Source organism: Morone saxatilis, unplaced genomic scaffold (genome assembly GCF_004916995.1).
Source record: "Morone saxatilis isolate NCDOM2014 unplaced genomic scaffold, NCSU_SB_2.0 Contig16, whole genome shotgun sequence".
In the NCBI taxonomy this organism is placed as follows: Eukaryota; Metazoa; Chordata; class Actinopteri; family Moronidae; genus Morone; species Morone saxatilis.
Window position 1 is genome coordinate 26399202 of NW_023339718.1, and position 27619 is coordinate 26426820.

The window sequence follows — 27619 nt, forward strand, 5'->3', positions numbered from 1 at the left end:
GACACATTGTTCTGTAAGAATTATTTCTAGGAAATAAAACAATGAACACAAAACCAGTTCAAACTTTTCTGATTTAAGAACCTCTTTAAGTATTGTAGGGTTGTCTTTACACCATGTTACATTGATATACTATATGTACAATCTGCCCGTGTCTGTCGAAATCCAGATCCAGGTCACCGGATATGTATAAATGCTAAAAAGGCAAATGGATTGGTTGTAGATAAAGCTTCGTTAGTTCTGACTGTGGAGTGAGGAGTCCCCAGAATTTACTAGAATAACAATAACTCAATAAAGAAGGGGTATAAAGTATAAAGCACACCATACAGTGGCAACTTTGCATCATTTGATACCATGGCACACACCAAACGGGTCACACACACAGAAGAAGAGCTCGAGGTACAGTAGTTTGATGTACCAGGATGCTGGTAATAGCACAGTGGCATATCTTGATGAATTAACTTGTGTCAGCCCACACTGATGCACTTGAACACCCCTGGCATAACTCAACCAATGGCTGTGTCCAAAATCACGTTCACTTATTCACTTTTCCCCATATAACAGACACTTAGTAGATTACTATGTAGTGTAAACAGAGACATGGACACTACTGTTTTTGGTTACATTGTGGGGATTTTGTTGCATAAAAGTCACACCAAGAATTCTGACAAGGAAAAATGAAATGGTGAAACATGATAATAATAAAAAAATAAGCCTTATTTATAAACAAGATAAACAAAGTACAGAGAATGAAACAGAATAAAATACCTAACAATGATAATATAGTGGAGTGATATCTGAAAACAGACAGTTGTCAGTTGTATGGACTTCAGTGAAAGGGTCAAAAGCATGGGTCTTTAAACCAGTCAGTCAGAACTGAAGAAGCTTTTCAGATCAGAGGCGAAATGTAAATGAAAGAATGAAAAGCAAGTCCACTCCCTTTGACTTAGCAGCTTTGTATATACATTATACAATAGGCTAATATATTAATCTGAACTCCAATCTACACTCCAGAAGTATCACAAGACATAGACTTTGGGCTACAGAGTGACAGTGGGGAGAAGGTTGGGTTTTGGTAGATGACAAAGTATAAATCTGTTTGCTGTTTACTGAAGAACAGAAGATTACTAAGCCCTTATTCAACACACACTGATATCACTGAAAACATGTTGGACTAAACACAAAAAGATGAAGTTACACATTTACTCTGGATGTAGTTTTTAGTCTTGATGTGGTAACTTAAAGCCCCTACAAGGAACTTTCATTTTGTGTTGATTCTAGCGGCCCCTGTGGACAAAAGCGTTTCATTGATTTCAAAGGATTCCTACCGAATCTGACCTGATGGCAGGCATTAAGAAAAACTATATAAAAATAGGCAATCTTCTCTCTGGTGGTCTTGTTTGTTTATATAGGTCATACAGACGCATCAGTGTTGAATTGAGATTGTTTCATAACCAGTTAAAAACTCCTTGTAGTATGTGAGTAGGTGTTGAACTTACAGCCTGCCTCCATTGTTGAGGGAGTTGGAGCTAGATCTGGTCTGTGGCTGGGACTTGGCATGGGATTTGGGCTGGGGCTGAAGCATGCTGGGAGGCTCCGCATTGCACACCGTAGGCAGATTTTTCTCCTGCATGTGAGTCAGAGGCAGCAATGGCTTAAACAGAGCCCCGACCTTGTACTGTGGAGGAGAGACGGATGGCAACATGCTGACATTCAGAGGCAGCAGGCAGAATATTGGTCGCCCAGGTCGCACAGCGGGAGATCAGTGCCACCCAGATGTGGAGACTTGAGCCAGAATATTCATTTCATGCTTGTGTGTAGTACATCTGTGTGTATCTGTGTGAGTGTTTGTGTGAGCGGAACCAAACATGCACCTACAGATGATGTGCGAAGGTTGTAAATTACTGCCAGCCAGCAGTCTTTGGCTGTGGCTGGTATGTGTGCCTTTAATACAGGCTACTTTAGCAGATAACCAATCACTGGGTTGCTTAAATTGGGAAAGCGGTTGATTTTGTAATCTAATAGTGAATGACTAGTAGATACAAAAACACCTTATTTGCATGTGTGTATGCATGCAGGCATACAGACAATGTGTGTATCAGTGTGTGCAAGCATAATACATGTGGGCACATGCATACAAGTTTGCACTAGTGCATCCAATGTGTGTGTGTGTGTGTGTGTGTGTGTGCAGGCATGTGCAGTGTGGATGTTGTACCTGGGAGCCTGACGTGCCCTGTTGCTGCTGCAGCTGCAGCCTCCTTGCTCGATTCTGCTTATAGTAGTCGAAGATCATCAGGGCTGCATAAACCTTCCCTACCGTCAGTTCATTGGCTGAAGAGGTGAGGAAGGAAGAAATGATGTGAGGAAGGAGGACAGTACAGGAAGAAAGGAAGGAGAGGAGACAAAATTCTGCTGACTCATTCCTTCCTCCTCAATTCATCTCAATTTGCCTGCTTGTCCCTCTAATGGTTAAGTTTAAAGAAAATGAACTTCTACCAGTGAGTGATTAAAGTAGACTTTTAAAGGTAAATAAAACAAAACATCTCCACAGAACTGACTGGAAATGCTGTTGAGTAGTTTAGGTGGTGAACACAATTCTTACCAAAAGGTGGCACTGTGGCAAAGCTCACAACTGCACAGGAAGTCTGGACTTAAACATGCACTCATGTTGATGGACACACACACACACACACACTAACACATGCACACACTCACCTGGGGGCAGTATTTACCAGACTGTTTAAAGTAAAATCATAAGGAATAAAAGCTATTTTTGAATATCTTAACTTAAAAATGTTCTTAAATTTAAGAGAAGCTCTCTGAAATTGGTTTAAGGTAGATCAACATAGATAAGTGCAGTACAGAAACAGAAATATGATGCATTATAATGCATTAGCTGAAGGATAATTTTCTATAATTTAGAAAAGGGTAGCTATTACTTGGCCAGATTATATGCATTGTTTTGCTATGCTAATGATACTCAGCTATATGTACCTGTGAAGGCAGATGATTATTCCCAAACTGTTAAATTAGAGACCTGCCAGGGCGCTGTGGAATCCTGGATGTCACAAAATGTTCTGTTCCTAAATTCTGACAAATCTGAGATGCAGGAATATGGACAGCAACCCCATAAAAAAATGTAAAGGTCAGATTATTATTTAAGACCTGAACACAAGCTATAGTCACAGTCTCTGAAACAGCCCCATCCTGCAATAGAAAAGTATGCAGTTTAAACAACCAAAGAGCTAAAAGAGCAATGGCCAAGAGTCAGGAAAAGAAAACACTGAATTTTATGTAGCCTATTAAATATGCATGACTATTAAAAAATACAGAATACAGAATTGTATAAAAAATATCAGGAAAACTCATCTCTGATCAATATTTACAGGAAATATCCTACACTGAATATAATATGAAATATCCATAAAATATGTCACTGAGTCAGTGATCCCTTAAAGAAAAAGGTTAGAAACCACTGATCTACTGTATTCTTGTACTTGCATGTGTTTGCGTCAGCCCTCAGCTGTGGTGACTGTCACAGTCATTTTATATGATTAAAAACAAAACTCTTTTTCTGATGGAGGTTAACAGTCAATGGCTCCGACAGGTGGCAAAGAAGAGACTGAAGAGGGCAACTCCAAAGCGCCTTGTATAGTATAAAATTAGCCATAATGCCTCATTACATACTGTCACTGTGGTAATGACCCTGAGACATTCAGGCTACTTACTAAATGATGTACAGTCCTTTATGAATATAAGATTAGGTGCAGTGTGAAAATGTACAGTTGGACATTGTGAGAACTAAAGTAAGTAAGTCATTTGTTAGTAAGTTAATCTGTAGACATTATTTTGTGGTGGGGGATTTTCTCAAAAGCTGTAAACAAATGCTCCTACAGATAGAATTTAGAGTATCCTACATTATAAAGAATTTCTCTTTGGGGCCCCCCAATAGCTCTATGCATGCCCATGTACTAAGGTTGAGTTCCTACTGCAGCAGCCCGGGTTGGATTCCAGCCTGCAGACTTTTGCTGCATGTCATCACCCATCTCCTGTCTATCTTCAGCTATCCCTATCAACATAGGTGGCCCTATTAAGCGGCTAGGGGATGCTTCCCCAAAATTATAAAAAATCAGTCACTTTATCAGCTACCTCACATAGCTACAGTGCTGTCAGCATCACACTACACTGATCCAGGGTCAGTAGCAGATCTGCCATTCAGCATGCACACATTGGTATTCAATTTAGACTTCCCGTTGTTGTGTAAAATTAGTAATAAGAATTTGTTTGTTAAGTTGGAAATTAAGGATAGATTTGTTTTCAAACATCCTTTGACAGATGAAGTGTTGGATAACAACTTTTTTAAACAACAACCAGCAGATTGTGCAGCTTTGAAAATGTTAATATATTTTTAACAATCTGGTCGATTTGGAAGCTAATGTGGTCTGTGTAGACTAACATGCTGTTTTAGGTAACTCAGTATAATGTGCAGTGTTTTTTGGGTGGTTTGTGTTGACCTTGGCCCACCCTGGTTTAGTCATTGCCTACTGTATCTACTGTTATGGGTTTACACAGTGTAGCCTAATGTCTGCTAGATACTTTTTTGTGGTGGAAAAAGCTGTAATTATTTTCATTTCCCCCCATTCTGCTGTGAGGAAGGTGCAATTTACAACATTCACACGCATACATAACATATTTTTTTGTTAAGAAAAATTACTTCATTAAAGTAACACAGCTTTATCCAGAAAGTTCAAACTTTAACAATAGTGGAATGCTTACGTTTATGTGGCGTCACCAACAGGTCCACGGTCTTTGAAGAGAGGTTGGGCCACACAGTGGACAACTCTTTCTTTAACTCAGCGTCAGATAATCGCTGAGCTACCATGCCTGGAAATTCACAGAGAGAAAGAGGAAGACTTTAAAAGACACAGATCAGCCACCAATCACAGCACCATATACTCTGTTTTGAACAAAGGGGAAAAAAGAGAGACAGAAAAAGTGACAGAAACTTCCTCCAATTAGTTCAGTATAGATTGACACACAGTAGTAACAACACAGTAAGCTAAGCAGTAGAGTTCTTCCTAAGATGAGGCACAATGAGAAACCCTCATTAAAAGTGCAGATAGAGGCAGTGAAGCCAGGAGAGAGAATCCAGTAGACACGCCCAGCACAGCAAAAGTCTTTTAATGAGTCCAAATGGGAGCTAGATTTGCTCATTTCAGCTCTGAGAACGGTAAATAGCAGCTGGCTATAGAACACGTCTGTCACTCTGGTTGGGACTGGCTGCCTATGTATATAATATTTATATATATATATATATAATAGTATATATATATATAAAGCTATATATATATCTCAATTTAATATCAGGACACTTACTTATATATTATTAGCTACAGTGGTAGACCACTATATATTCAACCCACTGTATCATTTTTCACATTGCGTTTACTTAGTTTAGTTTGTTGGACATTGGAAGAAGGATATTAAACCACACACACCTTTCAATGTTCAGCACACAGTAAAAAGTACTAAATCATCTTCAATTGACCAGTCCTGCCCCTTTCTGCTCGGTGCTCCAATGACAGTTGACCAAGCAAGATAGCCAGAGGAACCTCGGTCAACTTTCTCCTTTCCTGTACTAATGGTGCATTCTATTTGAACTGGAAAGTCGAAATATCTAAGAAGTCTCTACTGAAATGCCTCCTTAAGTTGGATTTCCAACTAGGAAAGTCGGAAAAACCTCACCAAGCCCAACCTCAAAATGCTTACTGTAGTAATAGACTGTTTATTAGCACCTCTGTCTTTTGTGACTCAATAAATCAGACATACACACATTACTGTCGAACGTCTGTCTGTGGACATGTTTTTTTTTAAAGCGCAAAATACAGCATTATGCATTGTTATTAATTGGTATTGCTAACAATGGCTAACTTGGCTAGAGCTTGGTTGTCTTGTCAACTCGGGTGTGATGTCATTCCCAGCTCTGACTTCGGACAGAGGTAAATACAACATTAAATATGCTATGAGCTAGACTTGTCTCGGTTGAAAATGTCTAACACAATGTTGAAGATGGATGAAGATAAAAGCAACACATATTTATAGTCAAATCTAAGTTAGCCACTGTTAACATAATGTTAGATAAATAGCTAAGTAACGATTGTTGTAAATTGTAAATTAAATAGCTAGTTAGCTAAAGTTTTGGTAACATTGGCTTTCAGATACTAGCTAGCTAACGACTAATGTGGATTAGCTAGCTAATGTTTCGGTCTGTAGCAAAATGCTACCTATTTAATAGTTATTCATATAGTCAACATTATCGCAATTTCACCATCCCTTTACTGGCTTCACACACAAAAATCTATTATATCACTTTGACAGTCTTATGTACAACGGTGCACAAAGAGGTCAGCAGAAAAATCTCTTTCTATGTTTGTAACCAGTTGTCACAATAGTAGTAGTGCAGCCTTCAAAGCTAACCATTTAACCTGCTATCAACTAGAGCTGGGTTCCAACTCAACACAACTTACTGGTTCTGGTGGATCTATAGTTTTTCCTGTAGTGTATGTTTGTCTAACCTTTAATAAATTAATTAACAAATGTAAGTCACTAGAAATCAAATCGAGAGACTTGGCAAACAGAACCTGGCTTTATTTATCAATTGACTGCCTTTTTTATTAATGCTATCTTTACCCAGACTAATAATAACATCCTAGATAACTAAGCTAGTTTAGGCTCAGAGAGAAGGCCTTAAAATCAGTCTATTCTACTCATTTTTATTCTTTTATATTCTCTGACCTGAGGCCAGTTTGATCTCCAGGGCGGTGCGAATCAGGGCCATCAGGGTAGAAGTGAAGTGGACGGTGTTGTCATCAGCGATGGGCATGTTCATTTTGACGAGACGCTGAGGAGAGGAGATGAGTGGTGACAAGGATGTGAGATCAGTGAATAGTAGCAAAAAAGCACAATCAGAACATAAAGTTCACCCAGAGAAATCAATCTGTGTGCTGCTGTGATCCAATACCCTCCATGGATTCACTCTCCTAGCATTAAGTACTTTACACGTGTGTTGCTAAATATTGTTGAATATGTACAATATTGGCCGTATTAGGAAAATCTTACTGAGACTCAGTTCAGCACACAAAAAGCCTTCTCTACAAGTACGTACAGAAGAGACAAACTAGACATTCACATTCACTGCTATTGGCTACAGTATGCACTACGCTGCAAGTCAAAGTGCACTGGTGCAAGACTGACATTGACCGAAAAAAAGGTGAGAAGAAGGCATGTAACGCATAACCATGAAGGTGCCTCGACAGTCGCAGGAGCTCGACTCTGTGGTTGCCATCCTAGCAATCATCAACTTGGAGTTGAAAAGGTTGAGTATGCTCTACATGTACAGTAGCAGCTAGCAAGAGTGTCCATTCCACCAAGCTTGGGCAGCCTTAGCAGTTAGACTTGGTTTATATGGGACTAATGGCACCACTAGATGAATACAGAATGCTGTGGGATTTTCGCTGTAAGAGTTGAGCTCCCCTGAACACAAAAAGCATTCACCTACATATGCTATCAGTGGCAGTGCAGAAAGTAAGAAAGACCAGATTCAGAATGAGACGGGGATGGAGGGCTGAGGGGCAAACACACACATACATGTACAACCACGCTATTTTGCATGTGATGACACACTCATCTATTCATACATAAACACACGACAGGCTGCACAACCCATTAGAAAGACAGCAATACTGACCACTGAAAAATCAAAAGACAAGTGCAGTAGCTGTTTTAGACAGAGTGCTTATCTAAGGAATCAGGGTGAATAGGATCTTATATTTTACTTAAAGAAAATCTTAACCACGTCTTATTTGTAACCCTACGCTACCTACCTATGTGACTTTACTTTACCACATTTACATCTGGTATTAATTTACAATCATAGCTGCTCATGTTAGTGCATGTGAGTCCCTCAGTACATCTGAGCACAGCGACTAAAACTGCTGTTTTTCGGGAATTCAGGGTTTATTTCAACTAAAGCAGAGTTGGTAATTGTCGCAAGGGCAGAAAGATTAACAAAGACCGTTTTGGTGAGTTTAGTTTCCGTCCATTTTGAAGTGTTTCACTTAAATCTGCTCGGTTACTGGTTTTGCCAATGAAGTCTGGTTGGCTGTAGCACCCAGTGCTTTGGTCGGAGAGGATGGTGCTCTAGTAGCAAATTCATTTTGTATATATAGCCTTTAGAAGAAGAATATGATCACAAATGACTCCGGGCTGAGATCTGATCACAATGTAAACCAGACTATTGCTGGATGATCACATCTGATCACATTCTGTTTGTCCATTCAGATAAGATATCCAGGTACAGATCAGGTAGAAATAATTTGGTCTATTTTATTTAGCTCAATCTATATTCAGCAAAAAATAAAAGCAAAATTCACAATGCTATATTTTTGTCAATGCTGAACAGCACTAACATTCTAACACAGAGACAAACACACACAAACACAAATATTTCCAACAGTGGATAGACTGAGATGAGACTAGAGAAAGAATGAGAGGGAATGGGCAGCAAGGACAGATCCACAAAGTGAAAAGCACACATACAAAGTATTACTCTCACAGAAAAGCAACAGAAGCTTCACACACACACGCGCGCACACACACCTAAGTGCACAAACCTGAGGATGCACACACACACACAGACACACACTGCTCCACAAAATCAAACCCCAAATAGGGCGTACCATTCAAAGGAAATAGCGACATAAAGTAGCAAATTTCCTCCATAAACATAATATATCTTAATTAACATTACTTTAAGTCTTTTTAGTTAAGCTCTATGTTATTATCATTAGTGATGGGTATTAGCCCACACAAGCAGCTATGCTCAATGAAACAGGAAAGACAGTAAAGATGAGGTAGGGGCTTACACCAAAAATATCAGAGTGCTAGCAAAACAAAGTGAAGAAACGAGGGAACACTGTAGAGCACAGACATTGGCATGAGTTCACGCCAATGGGAGAAAGGTTGTCGAGCACAGGGAAGAAGGTGGAGGAAGAGGAGGGTCTACCTTGTAGGCGACTCTTGGTGGACATTTCTTTCCCAAACCTAAGGGTGGGGACATGTGGAGCAGCATCTGATACATATCGAGGTACTTGATACGGCCACTTCACAGGGTAGAAAATCAAAAGATAAACAAACGCAAACAGAGAAGGATGGGGAGTTAGAGAGGGAGGAGAGGAACAAAGGGAAGAAATCAACAAAACAAGAGAATAATGGAAAGGAAAAACAGAAATCTGTTGTTAATAGATTTCCTAGAGTGAGATGTAAGGTGGATGTCATCCTCAGCCACTGTGTCGGGGCACAGGGATGCATCGCTGTGGAGCTCAGGATCCCTGACAGGAAACATGGAATGGCAAAGAGTGAGTTTGGGGGGAGAGGGGAGGAGGGGAGAGAAGAAGGGAGGATGGGCTGACCCAACACACAGGATGCTGATGGGAGGGAAGAGAAATGACAGCATTGTAACGGGGATGTCTGCCTCTGCATGCTAGCAGACATCCCACTGGTACTTCAACCAGGGTGCACGGAGACAAAGGTTTCAATGCCAGCCCGAACTTTGGTTTGGGGCTTTCACTCATAGCCTGGCTTTCCTCTGGCAGTCATCTTGATTAAAAAAACATCATATCACATTCCTCGTGAAGCTTTTGATCGGATTCAGATGTTTTAAAGATCTGAATATAGTGATCAAATTTCTTTCAAGACTTTTGAGGGTTTCATGTCTGCTGTCCAAACATTACAGACAGGAGAAAGGAGGCATGGAAGGCAGCATGTTGGGACACTGCCGTGGCTTTGAAAGCTTTGTTTCCTCTCCGGCATCATCAACCAAAGCCAGTCAGTTTGGAGGGGCGGGTGCTAGTGTAAAGGCGATTTTATTGGTGCACAGCCATTCAGTTAAAAGTCTCTTGGCATAGAGGTACACAAAGCACCCTAGTGACGAAAATGTCTGGTATTTGCAAACCTTGTATGCTACCCTATTAGGGCAGTTCTTCCCTAAGCCAAGGGGGGGTGAGATAACGCGTAACAAATTGTACATATCCTTATAGGAAATCCGTCCGCTGTGGAAAAGAACAAGCACATAAATAAACAAACGTTCAGGACAGCTTAAAATGAAACAGTGATCATCAGTGGGCTGACTGCATACAACAAGGTATAGAGACAAGGCCTGTGTATAAAGCCTCATTCAGTCACCTTAGTCACAAACTGGGAAGAGAGGAGTAAAGTTAGGGGGTCTATTCCCTCCACTTTACTTTGTATGCTATTCTCTGGAGTCCAGAGAGAGGACTGAACATACCATGCAGCCGGGTCGTACTCGGCCCAAACCCGGATGAACTCATCGAGGTGATGAGGCCCCAGGATAGACGAGTCTCTGGTTAGGTACTCAAAGTTATCCATTATGACAGCAACAAACAGGTTCAGCATCTGGAACACAGATATTACGTAGAGTTCACGTGTGTTTTGCAGGGATGGTTCACTGATTCACATCGGTGCCAAGTTTAAGATAAGATTGGTTAAAACAGTGTGCACTAGATACAATTTGGGATGAACTCTAGATGAACATCTTTGCACAGATAAAAATGTTTTTATATGTTATTATTAATACAGGCCCTGTGCCTTTATTATTTAAAAAGGTGACTGATGATGTTATCTTTATTTATTCTCTAAATGGTTTCTAAAGCTGCTTAAGCAGAACCAAAGAAATAAAATCAAACTATCTGTACCATATTGAATATCATAGCATCATAATCTTTTGACTCGCATTGAATCACATTGTGTTGAATGAAATCGTGTCTAACTGCACTGCATCACAATAGGGGTGAATGGTATCCCATTGGTAGTTGCTTTATGTATCTTTAATGTATCCGATCATTGGCAATGCAACAAGTTGCATATTGCATCTGACTCAGTGAAGGAGATGCACATCCCTAATATCTTGGACATTTTGAAAAATCTAAGTGGCACTGGCATGATCAAATTAGCCACCTGTGGAGGGCGAAGCAAGTCTGCACAAATCTCTCATACCAAGTTTTACTTCAGTAAAAGTTTTGAGGGAATGGAGTGTCTACAGCAATAGCATTATAGTCTTTTAGCTGTGTTGCACCATCCACTTGTATATAAGCCAGCACTGTCTGCGTATAAACTGCTTCACAAAAGAGGCTTTGAGCGAAGAGCTGATGATACAAGTATGTCACTTGAATAAGCCACCGATCAAGCTTTAGTAAGCCAGCTAGCTTAAAGAGCTAGTGTAACTGACTTGTACTAGCATGCTCCTGCCTGGCTAGCGGATGGCCAGAAGTTCACCAATTAGCCATGCAAGTAGTCACTAAGTCTCCAGGCTTCTAGCTCTGCCTATTTCTTGAGGATTTTTCTTTCAAAATGAAATGATAAAAAAAGTCAGTTTAACAGTCCAGTATGTAACATTTAGTAGGATCTATCAGAAATGGAATATAGTATTCATAGGTATGTTTTCATAAGTGTATAATCACCTGAAAATAATAATCGTTGGGTTTTTGTTATGTTAGAATGAGCTGTTTTTATCTACAGAGGGAGCAGGTCCTCTTCTACAGAGTCCACCATGTTGAACCACCATGTTTCTACAGCAGAATTCAGTTGGTTGGAATCTGCAACTTCACCGCTAGATGCCACTAAATCCTACACACTGGACCTTTAGCAAGTACTAATAAAAAAATAAACTAAAACCTAAAAATTACTGGATATTTGACATATCCAATAAGTCAAATTACACTTACACTCACACTAAAAAATCAATCAATCTGAGCTTTTCTGCAAGACCAATTCAACATTCACATCTGAAAAAATAAATCACAAGCCAACAGTTACAGTTGCTACATGTAAGCCTGTTTCATTACTGACCAGGAAGGAGCAAAGGAAGATAAATGAGACAAAGTAGAAGTAGGCAAAATCACTGCCGCACTCTTTCCCATGGGACCCCGATTTCTCGTCACAGGCTCGGTGACTAAGACACGATAACATGATCTCGTGCCAGGCCTCGCCAGTTGCACTCCTGATACACATAAAAACACAGACAGACAGAGAGAAACACAGAATCTTTGACTGAGGAGACTTTAAAGGGCTGGTGGCATTTTGCATGTTGGGAGTTCAGCTTCAATAACTTTAAACAGGTTGACTTCCGTGCTGTTTTTGATTGAGTAATAATTATTTAATTACTTCAGACTGATCACATTAATGCCTCTTTTCAAAAAAAAAAAAAAAACGATAATGTAAAATTGTGCTTGAAGCCAAATTGACTTAGTTGGCAAATCATTTTTATGTTCCGTTACCAATGTTTACTTAAAGCCAGCAAAACTTTAAAATCTGAAACATTCATGACTAAATAACAATTAATATTAAAGTTATTTATAAGAGTTTAAGACTCAAAGACTCAGGTGACCTGCTTCATCAGCACTGTGTGTGTGCTTTGATCACATTTGATTGACAGTAGGCTAGCAATGAACAACCCACCAAGTGCCAATGGATTTTGATTCAAAATTGCTGATTAGTGCTCAAAAGTACACCGTCTTCAAACAGAGCCCACCCACTTCAAATCAGTGTGACGAGCACAGACAAAATGACAAAAGACTGAACATTTCTCAGTTATAACTAAACTAAAACTAGTTTGTGTAGGACCTTGTGGCTCACAGTAAGAAGCTGATTGAGAAAATAGTTTTTTAGGGCATTTAATGCTTACTAATGAAATTAAAATTAAAACAATGTCTGAATTAGTCTGAAACCAAGCTATGTCCCTGAAATCTGCAGTCTTTTCGATTTCAGAGAACAGTTTAGAAATTCTGATAAAATAAATAATTCATTTCATAAAGACGTAAAACTATTAGGCCATATTAATCTCCAATGGAATATTGATTGCTCCAACCATGGACAGAATTAATTCCCCATACTGGAGCTTGTTCCTGCTTCCTGTTACAGTGGCAGCTGTTCTCTTGGGGCCACATCAAATTAAAGGCTTGCTAAACAGCAGAGCCATTACAGAAATCAGTTCCTCATACTCACTAATTCTTAAGCCAGTTCTCATCATCTCGTAAACATGAGACCAGGATCAGAGTGGATAACAGACGCATGGAGAGTGCTTCCAATCGGGTTCAATACCCCAGGTAAAAGAGGGCTTATTTAAGGAATGAAAGGACTAGCATTTATATGAACTAAGAACTGTGTTATTATTGTCAGATTAAACAGAGTTTTGATGACTATATCCTGAAACATTTTACTTTTTTGCTCAGCTACCTTTATTTAACAGCTGTACTCTAGTAGCTTACTAGTTACTTAGTATCAGATTTTAATTTGACACACTAAACATATAAGCACCTTATAAAACATGATGGTAAATGGACTGTACTTATATAGCGCCTTTCTAGTCTTTCGACCACTCAATGCACTGTACACTGCATGCCACATTCACACTCATTCCACACATTCATACACTGTGGAAGTGGCTGCCATGCAACGTGCCAACGCCTCACCAGGAACGGAAATTAATCATTCATACACACAGTCACACACCGATGCACAGCATTGGGAGCAATTTAGGGTTCAGTATCTTGCTCAAGGACACTTCGACATGCACCGCTACCCTTCCGATTAGTGGACGACCCGCTCTACCTCTGAGCCACAGATGGACTGTAATCAATTAAACTACCCAATAGGGCTGTCGCAAAATACCGATATTGACCATAATCGTGATATTTAAAGAGTAAATATTGATATTGTGTTAATAATACTCATATGGGAGTTGAGTCCTTACTGCAGACACCCAGGACTGCTCCAGTCCAAACTGCTGCCCTTTGCTGCGTGTCATCCCCTCTCTCTCTCCCCCATTTCCTGTCACTTTTTAGTTGTCACTATCGATTAAAGGCAATAAAAGCCCAACAAAGTGATAATTACAGTTAACTGTAATTCATTTGCCCAAAAAGAGACAAAACACACATCAAAAGTTAAAGATTAAATTGACTGATAACATAGTCAAAATCTAATATACAGCCGTACTACTGTATATAAAGTAGTTAAAATTGGCTCCACCTCAACCAGCCACAACATTAAAATGTTATTTACACATTAATGCCTCAGTAAAAACGATAATAATAATCCAATATTACATATAATGTAACACATTTGATATTGGCATATTTTGTCAATAATACTCTTACTTTAAATAAAACTCTATACTTTAAACATTTAAACACTTCCTCTGTCTGTTTCCAGGTATGATAATTCTTCTGTAAAGAAGTTTAGATTATTATTGTAGATGAAGTTAAAAAACAGCCTTGTCCTGCGATAGAAAAGTATGCAGTTTAAACAACTGAGAAGAAAACAGGATTTGTCAAAAAAAAAAGCCTATGAAGTATGTATGACTGTCGAAAATACAAAATGTAATACAGACAGCGAATTGTAGTTCCTATAAATATCAGTAAAATCTCTGATTAATATTTACAGGAAATAATCAGCTCAAAATGTATCCAAATCATTGCTTTTACACAAAATTCACTGTCAGGGCTGTCAGTTTACTCAATGATAGTAAATGGCTCTCGGAAGGAAAAAGGTTAGGAACCCCTGACTTACTGGACTGCCTGCCCAGTAGAAAGTCCCAGTGGTGACATTTTTCATACAAAACTGTCTGTATTTGTTAAAGGTGATCTAATGTGCTTCTTATACCTGAACAGCAGCATCAGAGCTTGGAGGAAAGTGCGAAAGTTGTTGTGGTGATTGATTGCTGTGTCCTCATTCAATTCAATGTTGCCAAACACCTACAGCAGAAACACAGTGAGGGAAATGGATGTGTACTGTTGTGGCAATGTGCAATTTATACATTTTCACTGTGAACCACTATATGAACATGATGGCCTCTCTGGCCACAGTAGAGTGACATCACCCACCTGCATCCCAATAATGGCATAAATGAAGAACAGCATAGCAATCAGCAGGCAAACATAAGGCAGAGCCTAGAGGAAACAACAGGAAACCAAAACACATTTAATTATTAATAACAACTGAATTATTCCAGCCACTTTGTTTGTTTGTGTGTGTAGGTAGTTACCATGTGTGGGTGTGAACTTGTATATGGATGTTAGCATACATGCAGTATGTGTGTGAATATGTCAGTAAGCATGTGATAATGTGTGTGAGCAGACCTTGAAGGACTGGACGAAGGTCCACAGCAGGATGCGGATGGTGTAACCCTGCCTCAGCAGCTTGATGAGCCGAGCAGCTCTGAACAGCCTCAGGAAGCTCAGGTTCAGCAGCCTGTCCTGTTAGACACAGACAGGGACATGAAGCACTCACCAAGCACATACCCTAACCACCCACTGACACACACCTGTATCAGGGCTGAACTGTTTTAAAAGCACTTCAGCTGAATACAAATGATCACATTGGTGACATGCTGACCCCTTTTAACAAGTATGCATGAGCAAAAACATACAAGGCCCAGGTGTAAATGCACTCTTGATGCATTATTGTCCATTTATTTATTGATGTCTTTACTCATTTATTGAATTAATCCCCAGTTTCTTTCTTCATTTGTACATTTCATGAAATATTTAATCATCAAAACTACAATTCTTCAGTAATCTGGGTCCTAGGTTAAGGCCTAAAGAGGGCATTCTCCTTTTTCTGGAGCAGGGGTGATAAACAATATGCTGTGCAGAGATAAAGGGCTACAGGTTTCCAGCAGCTAATAAAAATCTGGATCATGTCTCACGTGTGAGAGAGAATGCAAGTACACTGGTGTTATATTCAAATGGCGTATCTGCAGCGGAAATATATGGGTGCATCAGAAAAGCAAAGGGCATCTTAATACAATGCTGACATGCCCATATCATGTACATCTAGAGCTGCACAATATGGTAAAAAAATTGCAATTATTTTGATAGATACTGCGGCTGTGACGATTCACAATTAGAGGGAATTATTGAATCAGCTTTAATTTTCACTGAAATAAACTATTAAAATCATGATGATTTGTCAGAGTCTTTACCAAACAAACATGTTTTCTTCAATCTGGAGAACAAGAAAATCTCTGCAGCTCTACAGTACACTTGTCAGTACAGTGTCACATAGGTTACCTTTATCAAGAAATTGCAGCTTTTTGCTATTTGGAAATTGCACTTGGCCATATTGTGATTTTGATAATATTGCGATTAATTGTGCACGTCTACATGACCTACACAAATAAACAAGACCATCAGATAGAAGATTGGCTATTTACATATACAAAGAAAGTATATGTGCTGCTCCCATGCACCTAACTACACACAAACACACACACAGCATAAACAAAGTGCTTGATCCACTCACATTATTCTGTACACTGTGTGTTAGAAAGGAAACCTGTGTTGGCATCAGTGCTCTGAATCTAAAACTGAAAGTAAATCCTCATGCTATGTGCTATTTCATTAAAATATGTCGTGATGGGATCATAATGGGAAATAAAGACCTTTCATACGTGGAATCTGTAACTTTTCCACCATCACCATCTTTCTGTTAGAAGTGATGCTTTTTGTCATTCAGACATAAGGTTTACATTGTGTAACAGAGGGCAGGACAGGGCAGAGCCTCAGCGTTCGAGCAGTATCTGACACCTGGTATATGAAAAACAGCAGCGTCACAGCTGTGAGTTGAAAAATTAATGGAGTGAAGGATGAGGATTGTTCTCTTGCAGCCATTTTAAATCTAATTATGTGGAGGAAGCCTTACTTAATGAGGGGGAGTATGAGATGAGCTTGCCCTCTTTTCAGACTTGAATCCCCTGATACATTTTCTGATCATCTTCATCATTCATTAGAATTCTGCTACCTGTTTTAGAGAATCTAAAATTAATTTAATAGCCATTTGTTCAAATGCTGTATGTAATGTGCGTTGCTGGATATTCATAATTGTATTAACGCAGCAAAAATGAATAAAAGATGAACATTCAGGGAGGGCGTGCTGGTCTGATGGTTACTGTTGTTGTATGTGTACCAATTTTTTATCTCTTTCTTTCCCACACCGTGACGGAACATATATATATATATATTTTTTTTTTTTAAACTCATCTGACATCAGAACAATCCCCTTTGCAAATTTATTTTGTGATTTATTAGACTAATTAGATTTTCTTTGTGCTATTGCAAGTAATGATAGCTAAGTGACAAATTGTGCATTTCATTTCTTGCTGTGTGTACTGAACCGTGTAGTGCTGTAGATGTTTTGTTGTGACTGTATTCAGACTTATGCTGTCTAGAACTTTTTACAGAATTATAGTATTTGTTTTTTAAAAGTGACGTAGGGACTTGTTCAGACTTGTTAAAGATTATTATCCCATTTACTGTATGTAAAGCCCCTGGCAATGGAAAAAAACCCACTAAGACCCACTAACATCTAGATTTTGTCTTCAGTGGGAAAGGGGACAACTGACCCTTCCTAAGTTTTTAGAACCTCGGTCAACTTCCTCCTTCCCTGTACTTAGATATGCTATGTGCTAGTCTAATCTATGTTAAAAAGACAAGCATATTTTAAAGATGGTTGAAAGATAAAAGCAACATATCGATCGATAGACTAAACTAGCAATCTACATCAATCGTACTCTAGCTAATTAGCTAGAGTTTTACTAACATTAGCTATCAGATGTAACTAGCTAGTTAACAATTAATGTAAATTTGCTAGACAGTTAGCTAGTGTTTTGCTCTGTAGTAAAATGCTAATTAACTAGCTATCTAACTAGCTAGCTAGCTCGCATTTTGCTAACAAAAGCTAACTGAAGATGTTACCATACATGTCGCTTTTAACCATCTCCAAAGTGTGGTTGTCTTTTCAACACAGCTGTTATTGGAGCACAGAGCAAAAAGGCTGTGGGACTAAAGGGTCATCACGGCAATGCGCTAGTTTTAGTGAAAAGGGTATAACAAGTTACATGGTTGAAAGGGATTAACTCAGTCAGTCATCAGTTTTTACCATTCTTATTTTAGTGCGTCTCTCACAAGTTCCCCAATTTTATGGAAGCACAATATAATATTGACTGCAGTACTCCTTTAACAGAACATTTTATATATTGAATAAAACACTAGGTGAGCTAAAAGCAGAAAACAGCAACAGGAAGTCACTCACCGTAGTCTAGTGATGTTTGGGACCAGGGCATGGCAACACCGGAGACGACAATCAACAGGATGGAAATGTAGAGGGAGAGAGACAGAGAGATATAAAGAGCAAGAGAGAGAGAGGACGAGACAGAGCAAGATGAGGAGAAAGGAAGACGGAGGAAGGAGAGGCGAGACAGTCATATTGCACAATATAAACTGATACAGCTCCACAAATACACACATCTATAGGTAAGTGCACACAGAGGAACTGTCTGGAATGAATAAAGAAACTGTCAAACAACACAAAAAGCACAGCAGAGTACTGCTCCACTGTAAACCCTCTCTCCTCATCTAAAGCTGTGAGGCTCTCTGGACCGCTGCCATGTGATTGTCTTATGCTGATGTGGCTAGTTAGCTTGTTTGCACAAAGTGTGCTGTACAGGCTTGCCCCTGCCCCAGCTAATTACCATGACAGCTATGTTGTTTGGATAATGTGCTCTTACATTGATTTCAGTCACCAGGATGTCAGTGATGCTGCCCAACACGGTCACAAAGTCAAACACATTCCAGGCATCCTTCAGGTAGTTCTGGGAAACAACAGTTGAAGCTCATTAGCTGTTGTTCATTTTTCAGGACATTTAAAGTTGCTTTTTGAATGTTACCCACCAGTGGACCAAAAGCAATAATCTTGAGGATACACTCCAGAGAGAACAGAGTGGTGAAGACAATATTGAGGTTCTTCAGCATTGCTTCATAGAAGTCTGGAGCTCCATGGAACTGAAAGACAGTGGCAAGCAAATGGTGTTTTAAGGTACCTTTTACTGGCATGTGTGTGTAACCCTGTTAAAGGCATAGTTTGACATTTTACAAAATACACTTATTTGCTTTTTTGCTGAGAGATACATGATAAGATCATGATGGGTGAGAACCAGAGGGGTGTGACATTTAACCAACTTGACAGGAGAGCCAAAAGAAAAAATGACCATACTTTGTCCTGACTTTGTTTATTAAATAAAAACTTCATAAACATGTGGATGACAATTCACTTAATAAACAATATTTTGACAATAATTCGATTTTTTTCTTATGTTTTAAGTGCACTCACGCCCTATACACACACATGTATATAAAGAAGTATATGCAGCAAATATATATACATATGGCCAAAATGACACTTACACCCGACTGGTTCTCACCCCCGGAATATCAGTCTGTTAAATATGAAGCTACAGCAAGCAGCTCAAACATAATAACCCATAAAACCACAAAGTGTAAGTTAGTAAGTTAGTTTTTACTTATTAAACAAACAAGATATAATGTGTTAATTAGTAACTCTAGAGGTACTGGTTGGCAAGTTGTGTTACGTACCTAGCCAGGTTAGCTTTTTTCCCAATGTTTCCAGACTTAATGCTAAGCTAAGCTAATCGGCTGCTGGCTGTAGCTTCATATTTACTGTACAGACATGAGATTGGTATCAATCTAACTTTCTGCAAGAAAAGGAATAAGCATATGACTCAAAATGTCAAACCATTCCTTGTCCATGAATCCAATACTGACTTCATATGACAGCAAAAAAAGATTGACTAACTATCAATCAATATCAATATCCTACTCAAAAGTTCCAACCTTCATCATGAGTACCACAGTGTTGAGAGCGATCATGATCATGATGGAGTACTCGAACGGAGGCGAAACCACAAACTTCCACATCCTGTACTGGAAGGACTGCGTGTTCTCAGGCATGTAGCGTGTCAGAGGTTTGGCGTTTATGGCAAAGTCAATGCAAGCCCTCTGTAACAACAAACCACACTTCTGCTTCACAATTGCTCTCAATGTCGTCAGAGGATGAAAGCATACATTCACTACTGATCATTCAAAATGTGCACTGGCATGAGCAGCTGGGACTGATCAAATTAGACAGAAAGAATAAATGATAACCAATTATTGAACATATATTTTGGTACCAGGTGCTAATTATAGTTTAAAAACTGGATCTTAAGAAGCTCAAAGAGTTGATACGTTAGGGACAGGCTTAAAAGATTATTTAAAATAGCGTCAAGCAACTGTAGTGGATACTGATGGAGAACAGTTTGACGACAGGTGAATAACGTACAGAGGTGTTTTTATTGCCAGTTTTGGCTCCTGGTACCAGTCCGCTCACGTTAGCTGCACAAGGTAACTAGCTAATGGCATCTAACATTAGTGTTGGCTGCAGTTAGCAGGGGCTCACTGGAAAACTGCTGAGCGCCGTTGGTTTGCATGCCAGACAATATTAACTCCATAACATATGATCCAGTTTCACCCAAATCCCTGATAAAGTCATGTTTTTGTACAGTAACCCGGACCCAGAAACACCTTCCTTAAATGTTTTATGTAAATCCTTTCATCAACATATGAGAATATCCAGCAAACAAAAGGGAGAAATAAGCTAAAAATGTTGCTGGAGATGAATGAATGACAGCAGTGTCTAAAAGATACTGACTTTTAAAATATTTTCTTTTGCTGTTTGTCTCTGCTTTTACCTCATTCTTTTCCAAGCTGCACTCAGACAGGGCCTTGTCTCCCTGCTCCTGGAAGGTGATGATGATCAGAGCGACGAAGATGTTGACGAAGAAGAAAGGGAAGACCACAAAGTAGACCACGTAGAAGATAGACATTTCTATCCGGTAGCCTGGACTGGGACCCTGGTCTTCAAATGTTGCATCCACAGAGTGCTTCAAGACACTGCAGGGAGGGTAGAGCACAACACAAACACGGCTGAGATACAGTAATCTATCCAGTCTGTAACGTTATTCTCCAAAGCCACGGACAGACTAGGGCGTGCTCAAAAATACCATGAATATATATATAACTGAACTCATAAAAAATGTCCAAACATGAAATGTGGAATATGACCAAAATAATCCACTCCCCCCACTACTGCCATTTGAAGGACATACATCTATTTCTGCAGGAAATGTGGTAGCCTACAGGTAGTCATCAGAAAGGCTACTGACAAAAAGATTTGAGTGTCTTGAGAAGATTTTTTTTTTTGTCTTTAGTATGGTTCAAAAACAATGGATCCTACATTTCCCATGATGAAACTCATTAGCGTCTTTCCTTTGACTGTCCATGCCTGGTATATGCCCACATGTTTCAAACTGCTACAAACATCCACAACTCATAATGCAGGCTTTCTGTTAGACATGAAAAAAGCTGCACTTACGTTGGCCAGCCCTCCCCAGTGGAGACGGTGAAGAGGGTCAGGAACGCCCACAGCACGTTGTCATAATGGAACTCATATTTCTTCCACTCTCTGGGCATGGCTGCCACCTCGTCTTTGTCATAGTCTAAGAACTGTCCTCTGGAAGACATGAAGGCATAAATAAAGCTGAGTGGGGTTAGACAGGTACAGCGTCTGATTTTGAACATTTAACAATTTAAAAGATTCTGAGACAAGAAATTAGGAAGTGGGGGGTTTAGACCAACTTGCAGTCCTTCTCCAGGCCCTTGGACTCATCTGTGCAGTAGAAGAATTTTCCCTTGAAGAGCTGAACTGCGATGACCGCAAAGATGAACATGAAAAGGATGTAAACGATGAGGATGTTCAGCACGTTCTTCAAAGAGTTGACCACACAGTCAAACACCGCCTGATGACACAGAAATACACACGCATTAGATCTAAAGTGGAAAACTATTATCTATTCACTGTGTCTGTCAGGAGGCTGCTTTCTTACCCAGAACTGTCTTTAAAATGGTACTCTACATCTCAACCTGATTCTATACTTATCTGAGTGGGACTAACCTGCAGGCCCAGCTTGGCCAGTGGGAATAAGTTAATTATTTCCCAGTGGCCTGGCCTGCTTGTGGATCCAGACAGGGAGATGCATTAGCATATAGAGCTAATAATTCATATTATATGTAAAGATAAACACAAGATGGACGGTAAAAAAAATAGGATGACGCTGAGAGGAAGAAACCTTTTTCTGGAACCTTTTTCACAGCAGCCATTTTGACATGAAATAGTAGTAGTAAAATCAGTGTTACCAATGATACTAAGTAAGGTTCTATTCGGGTCAAACAGAGTCAGGGTGCTTATATTGTGCTTGTTGGCTCACTGGAAAGGCTCTGCTACACTAGATGGAATGGAGCCTTATGTTGTGAAAAAGGTTGATTATGGTGCTATGATACCCCAGTACAACTACTGCTTCTGTGGCAATACGATTTCCTGCCTTAACCACATTTGAACCCTGCTAACCTGGCTAAATGAATCAAAATAAACCAAGAAACAGCACTGGAGCAGAACCTTGAGTTTTGGCAGACGCTTGATGGTCTTGAGAGGTCTGAGGACACGGAGAACCCTCAGTGACTTGATAGTGCTGATGTCTTTGCCTTTGGTCCCCCTGTAGAAAGCAAGCACAGTTAGCTCACACACAGAACTATCTACAATCAACATGTAGCTCATCAGATATTTTTGCGTTTTACTAATATACAGCACACGTAGGAGAAATTGGTTTTTGTAATTTACTTTAACGGGATGTTTATTTCTGCAGTAGAAGTCAATCTTCAACCAGAGTCCCTGAACAGGATTAGTGGGGACAGATAATGGAGCAGCAGGAGGTGAACCTTGACAACCAAGGCAACCTGCTGACTAGCTTCCCGTATTATCCTGTAACTCACATTTCCTTTGGTAACCACATATGGCTGCTTACTAATAATGTTAACCATTTGATTTTAATAAGTATGGCTGGCACTGCTCTCATGAGAAATATTGTAGACTCGTACAGGAAGGAAAATGTTGAGAACGACATTTCTAAGAGACCATGATGTAGAGATATTTTATACTTAAAGGAAGAGTTCAACCTTTGGGGAAATACGTTTGTTTGCTTTCTTTCAAACAGTGAGATGAGAAGATTGATATCAATCTCATGTCCAAATTTGAATCACAGAGCTAGAGTCAGGACATGGTTGGCCAAGCTAAGCATATAGATAGAGCAACAGTAGCCTGTCTTTTTCTATAGTGAAAAAAGGCCTACAAACACCACCTACAACACAAAAATAGGGTATGTAGCAGACTTTCTCTATAGTCTCTTGTAAAACAATGTACGGTAGAAAGGCTAAACAGCAGATTATATAAAAAACAAAACATCTAAAGCTGTAAAGTAGGTATAACTGTATTGCATGTGTATGACTGTACGGGGCGGAGGTAAAACATTTCAGTAACACTAACTGGGGCAAGCTATGTAGGACTTGTCATGTTATTCCTGAGAAGTACACACAACCTCACACAGGGTCATGCATCTCCTAGTCATTCAGCTGTGTATATCATGTAATCTTGGTTTACATGAACAAGTCAGTCTCAAATCTCTGTTTGAACACATGCAATCACTAAGTTGGTTCACAGAAAGGTCGCCTTTGTCCTTCTGTAAAAATAAGACTTCATTTCAACATTTCCTTCCATGCAAATATGGTCACACTTAAGACTGTGCATCAGGGATCTTAATCAACAACATGTCTTGAATGGGCATTTCAGTGATTAAGATCTTAGTGATAAAAATAAGTAATTTACCACCTAAAGGAAAACACAATCAGTCATCATCTGAGGTGAGATGTTTGAATGAACCTCTGTGAGTTGCACTGTTGGTCATTGGTACACTTTGTATTTCTTTTCTTTTGCATATTTCTAGTGTTGGTATTTGCACACAAGACTCATGACTTTGCACAAAAACATATCACAAGTGGAGCGTTTACAACGAAATGATCAACCACCACTGTCCAGCAAATAAGAATAGTTGCTTCTCTTCCTGTATGTGTCTATGCTTTCTTTACATTACAAACTTGAGAACAGCATCATGTCAAAGTGCTAACAATACCTGATGTTGTCAGAAAGTCAGTGTTTTTCTTTAAAAATAGTACACCTGATTAACAAGTACTCTCCCAACTACATTCTTGAGATAACCTAAAAATAATATAATAATGTTTCTTACTATGAGTGGTGGGATCCTACATAAACACACAACTTTCTGCCAAAGTTTGAACAGTTTTTTGTTATTTCAATATTGTTTTATCTCTGATCTGGTTACTGGTTTGACATGTGCAGGGCCAAGTTGGAAAAACATGTCAAACATGTCCACACACCAATCCGAATTTAGCAATATTTGAATCAAAATCTGATGACAGTCATGGGGTTGTTATCTTAAGTTGTCTATTGAATCTTATTAAACCACATCCACACAGCCCTGACAAAGCAGATTAACATTTTTTGTTTTGTTTTAAACTATTAACTAAAACCAAAAATGTCCTTTTCTCAACTTTAACTCTTAACTCTCTTTTGTCATGAACATACAGAAATACTCAAGATTTGACATCAGGCTTTCCACATGTTTTGCAAAAAACTCTCAATAAACTAAATCTATTCTCTTTGGGCTCTGTAAAAAACTCAAGAGATTGGCTCAGTATCTACAAGCAGGTCTTCATCTTTGATATATCGTTAAAGGTATGACTATGGATCCTTTCATACAGTGGAAGTTGCACAGAACAACAACAAAGGCATCTGTAAACAGGAAAGTCACAGCCTTCTTTATGCTCACTTACAATACTGTGGAACAGCTTGGCTTCCAAAACTATCTACTGCAGTAGAATACCAGGATTAAACTACACAATATCTGCCCAATTATGACTCAAATCTGTCATATGTGGGGCATTTGGTAAAAAAATGAGTGTCGGGCAGGACAATTGCTTGTTTGTTTAGTGGAGGACAATGGCTTTGTTACCTCATGATTTGACAGATTTTTTTTGCTTTTCCTTGGCAACTATGAACAACAAGGTGAATGTCAGCCAACACTGATGTTCAGCCAATACATTGTATATCTCTACTTGTCACTGACCTATAGGAGCACAGAGCAGTTTTGCAAATTGACAGACGCACCAAACTCTGAGGTGTTTTAGATGCTGTTCAGTGGTGCTGTTTATCGACCCACCTTTTGCCTTTTGACCCCTTTACAAGGGAACAAGATATGGAATATAGAGCAAAAGGTCTTAAAAGACAAATGACATAAAGGCAACAGTATTGGTAATCCTAGCTTCTGCCAAAAATCCTCTAATGTATTGAGAGTTCTTCGAAATCACTCCAAAAGCATCAAAAGTTACAGGCCTAAAGCTTCTGATAGGCCTGTGCTGAATAAGCACTTTAGGAAGCCCCAGAAAAGATGATAAGAAACTAATTTCGCCGAGCCAAAGACCTGAGGTTTAAACCCTAAGCAAATACACTAAGGGATTAACAAAATATCCTTCTTCTGTATATATTGATCGAAGTAAAGATTCAATACAGAGAGTCAAATTGTGTGTTCTTGTCCCAATGAATGTGTATCCTGCCTACTGTAGTTTGTAAGCATCTACTCGTGTCATAAAATTACATAAACATGAAGCCAACAAGATGAACACTGACAGAATGCAGCTGCACGGCGTCTATCAGTGAACTGTTCCTGTTTTAAGTTTTTCATTGGTGTATATCAGGTTATTTATAGTCCACCATAGCACTAAAATGTCCTATTCAAATACTTTCACATCACAACACAACAAGATTTACCGTATATAGACCTAACAAATCCGACAATAGGATTTAGTTCGAGCTTCTGTCTCAATATGAAAAGAGTTTCGTTACTGGGAATTCTCGTTGAAATTTCTTGTGTTAACACCCAGAGCTCATTGTCCATCCATTCATTTTCCGCCGCTTATACAGGGCTGGGTTGTGGTGGCAGCATGCTTATTAAGGTAGTCCAGACATCCTTCTCCCTGACAACATCTTCCAGCTCCCCCTGGGGATCCTGAGGCATTCCCAAGCCAGATGGGATATACAGTATAGTCCCTCTAGAATGTTGTGGGTCTTTGAGGGACTCTGACCAACACCGGGAGGCAGGAGTTGGAAGAGCGGGAAAAGCCTGACTCATATTCCTGGCAGAGGTCTCCCAAGTAGTCAGGAAGCTCTTCAGTGGCAGGGTGCCAGGTGTGGATGAGATTCACCCTGAGATGCTGAAGGATCTGAATCTTATTGGACTGTTTTGACTGACATGCCTCTTTACTGTTACGTGGATGTGGTAGACTGGGGGTGGTGGTTCCCAGAAGAGAAGGGAAGGGTGTGCTCCAGTTATTGGGGTATTATACTGCTCAGTTTCCCTGGGAAAGCTTATGCCAGGAAGTGCTGTCATGTTGGTGTACCTCAGATCCAGGAGGAGCGAGGTGGATTTAGTAGTGGTAAAAGTGAAACCTATGACTTCAGTGGCTAGTATTAAATGTCTCCTATGAGGACAATTTCTGCAACCGATTATAGTGAACAGTTCCAAATGTTGCCACAGGCTCTGTAGAAGCCCCAGAAAACCCTAGACTCCAATTTGAGAACCACTGCAATTAGCTGTTTGAAGACAAACAGCATGGCATGGTGATATGATGACTTAGCTTTTGTCTTTCCATGTGCCCTTATGAGGTCGCTTTACTCCAATCACAAACACATGCAACAACTTCCATGCTCTGATGCACATTGGTCTAGCATGCGTTTACAGTGACATAGGACCAGAGGGTTTTTAGCCCAGACACTCACACAGTTATAATAAGGGCTAAGAGAACAACCACATAATATATTCTGATAGCTTTCAAAGAATACCCCTCAACAGCCAGAAATATATAGCGAGGAGGCAGGAGAGAAAGTGAGGTTGGACTCGTTACAGGGGCTAAAATGTGACAAAAGTCTGTCAGGTGCTTTGGGGGATGTGAAAGTTCAAATGATAATGAGGACATCTGGCTCAGATGTGGCGGAGGCCATAACTGTTCATCATTTTCCTGGAATGGGAACAGAGAGCTGGGCCCTGAAAGCAAAATCTGTCTTCCAACTGTCTCAACACTGCTCTATTTTTACCTCCATTACACTCCAGAGTCTCTCCCTCTCTCTCTATTCCAGAGAGTATGGATTACATTACTCAGCAAACCAGCTGCATTACAAAATAATTTAAAGGATGGGTTAATTTTTTAAAAGTCTATCTTGCGTGCCAGATGTACATTGGAAATGTTATAGGTTCCTCATCTCCAACTAAACTATACAGTGACTACACTGTAATAATCATAAACAAATTTTAAACGCAGAACAAATGCAAATAATGTCAAGGCAAACTTCAGAATGTATTTTTTTACAGAACGTGGACTGGATTTTGTTCTCCATCTCTTACACTGGAGTTACGCAAGTTATTTTAGAAATGTAGAGGAGGAATGATTACAATGACTAATAACTCTCTCAATATACATTTGTCATGTGACTACTGTATTAAAGCTGTGATAGGCAGTTTATTTTGGGGCAAAAATTCCATAATAACCTTTCCGCATATTGCAATTCAATTGGTCTGAGGGAAAACTTCTGCACCTCCTCTTGGCTCTGTTTTAATGCTTTAGACACTAGCCTGTGATGGTAGACTTTGGTCAATCACAAGTCAGTAAGATGTGGCCCAAAGCATCTGTAT

The 27619-nt window shown here is 39.5% G+C and overlaps 1 protein-coding gene across 1 annotated transcript in view; it reads right to left on the reverse strand.

Moving 5' to 3' along the window:
• cacna1ba (calcium channel, voltage-dependent, N type, alpha 1B subunit, a) overlaps positions 1-27619 on the reverse strand; it is a 129772-nt gene that overhangs the window by 12383 nt on the left and 89770 nt on the right. The window contains exons 29-46 of the mRNA XM_035658906.1: positions 22420-22516; positions 21603-21763; positions 21340-21477; positions 20657-20858; positions 19761-19925; positions 18801-18911; positions 18638-18721; positions 18163-18168; positions 15210-15326; positions 14955-15020; positions 14734-14825; positions 11923-12073; positions 10343-10470; positions 9062-9158; positions 6793-6898; positions 4774-4881; positions 2213-2328; positions 1497-1675 (exon numbers count right to left, since the gene is read on the reverse strand). Coding sequence (XP_035514799.1) covers positions 1497-1675; positions 2213-2328; positions 4774-4881; positions 6793-6898; positions 9062-9158; positions 10343-10470; positions 11923-12073; positions 14734-14825; positions 14955-15020; positions 15210-15326; positions 18163-18168; positions 18638-18721; positions 18801-18911; positions 19761-19925; positions 20657-20858; positions 21340-21477; positions 21603-21763; positions 22420-22516 — 2124 coding nt within the window. The remainder of the gene's footprint in view (positions 1-1496; positions 1676-2212; positions 2329-4773; positions 4882-6792; positions 6899-9061; positions 9159-10342; positions 10471-11922; positions 12074-14733; positions 14826-14954; positions 15021-15209; positions 15327-18162; positions 18169-18637; positions 18722-18800; positions 18912-19760; positions 19926-20656; positions 20859-21339; positions 21478-21602; positions 21764-22419; positions 22517-27619) is intronic.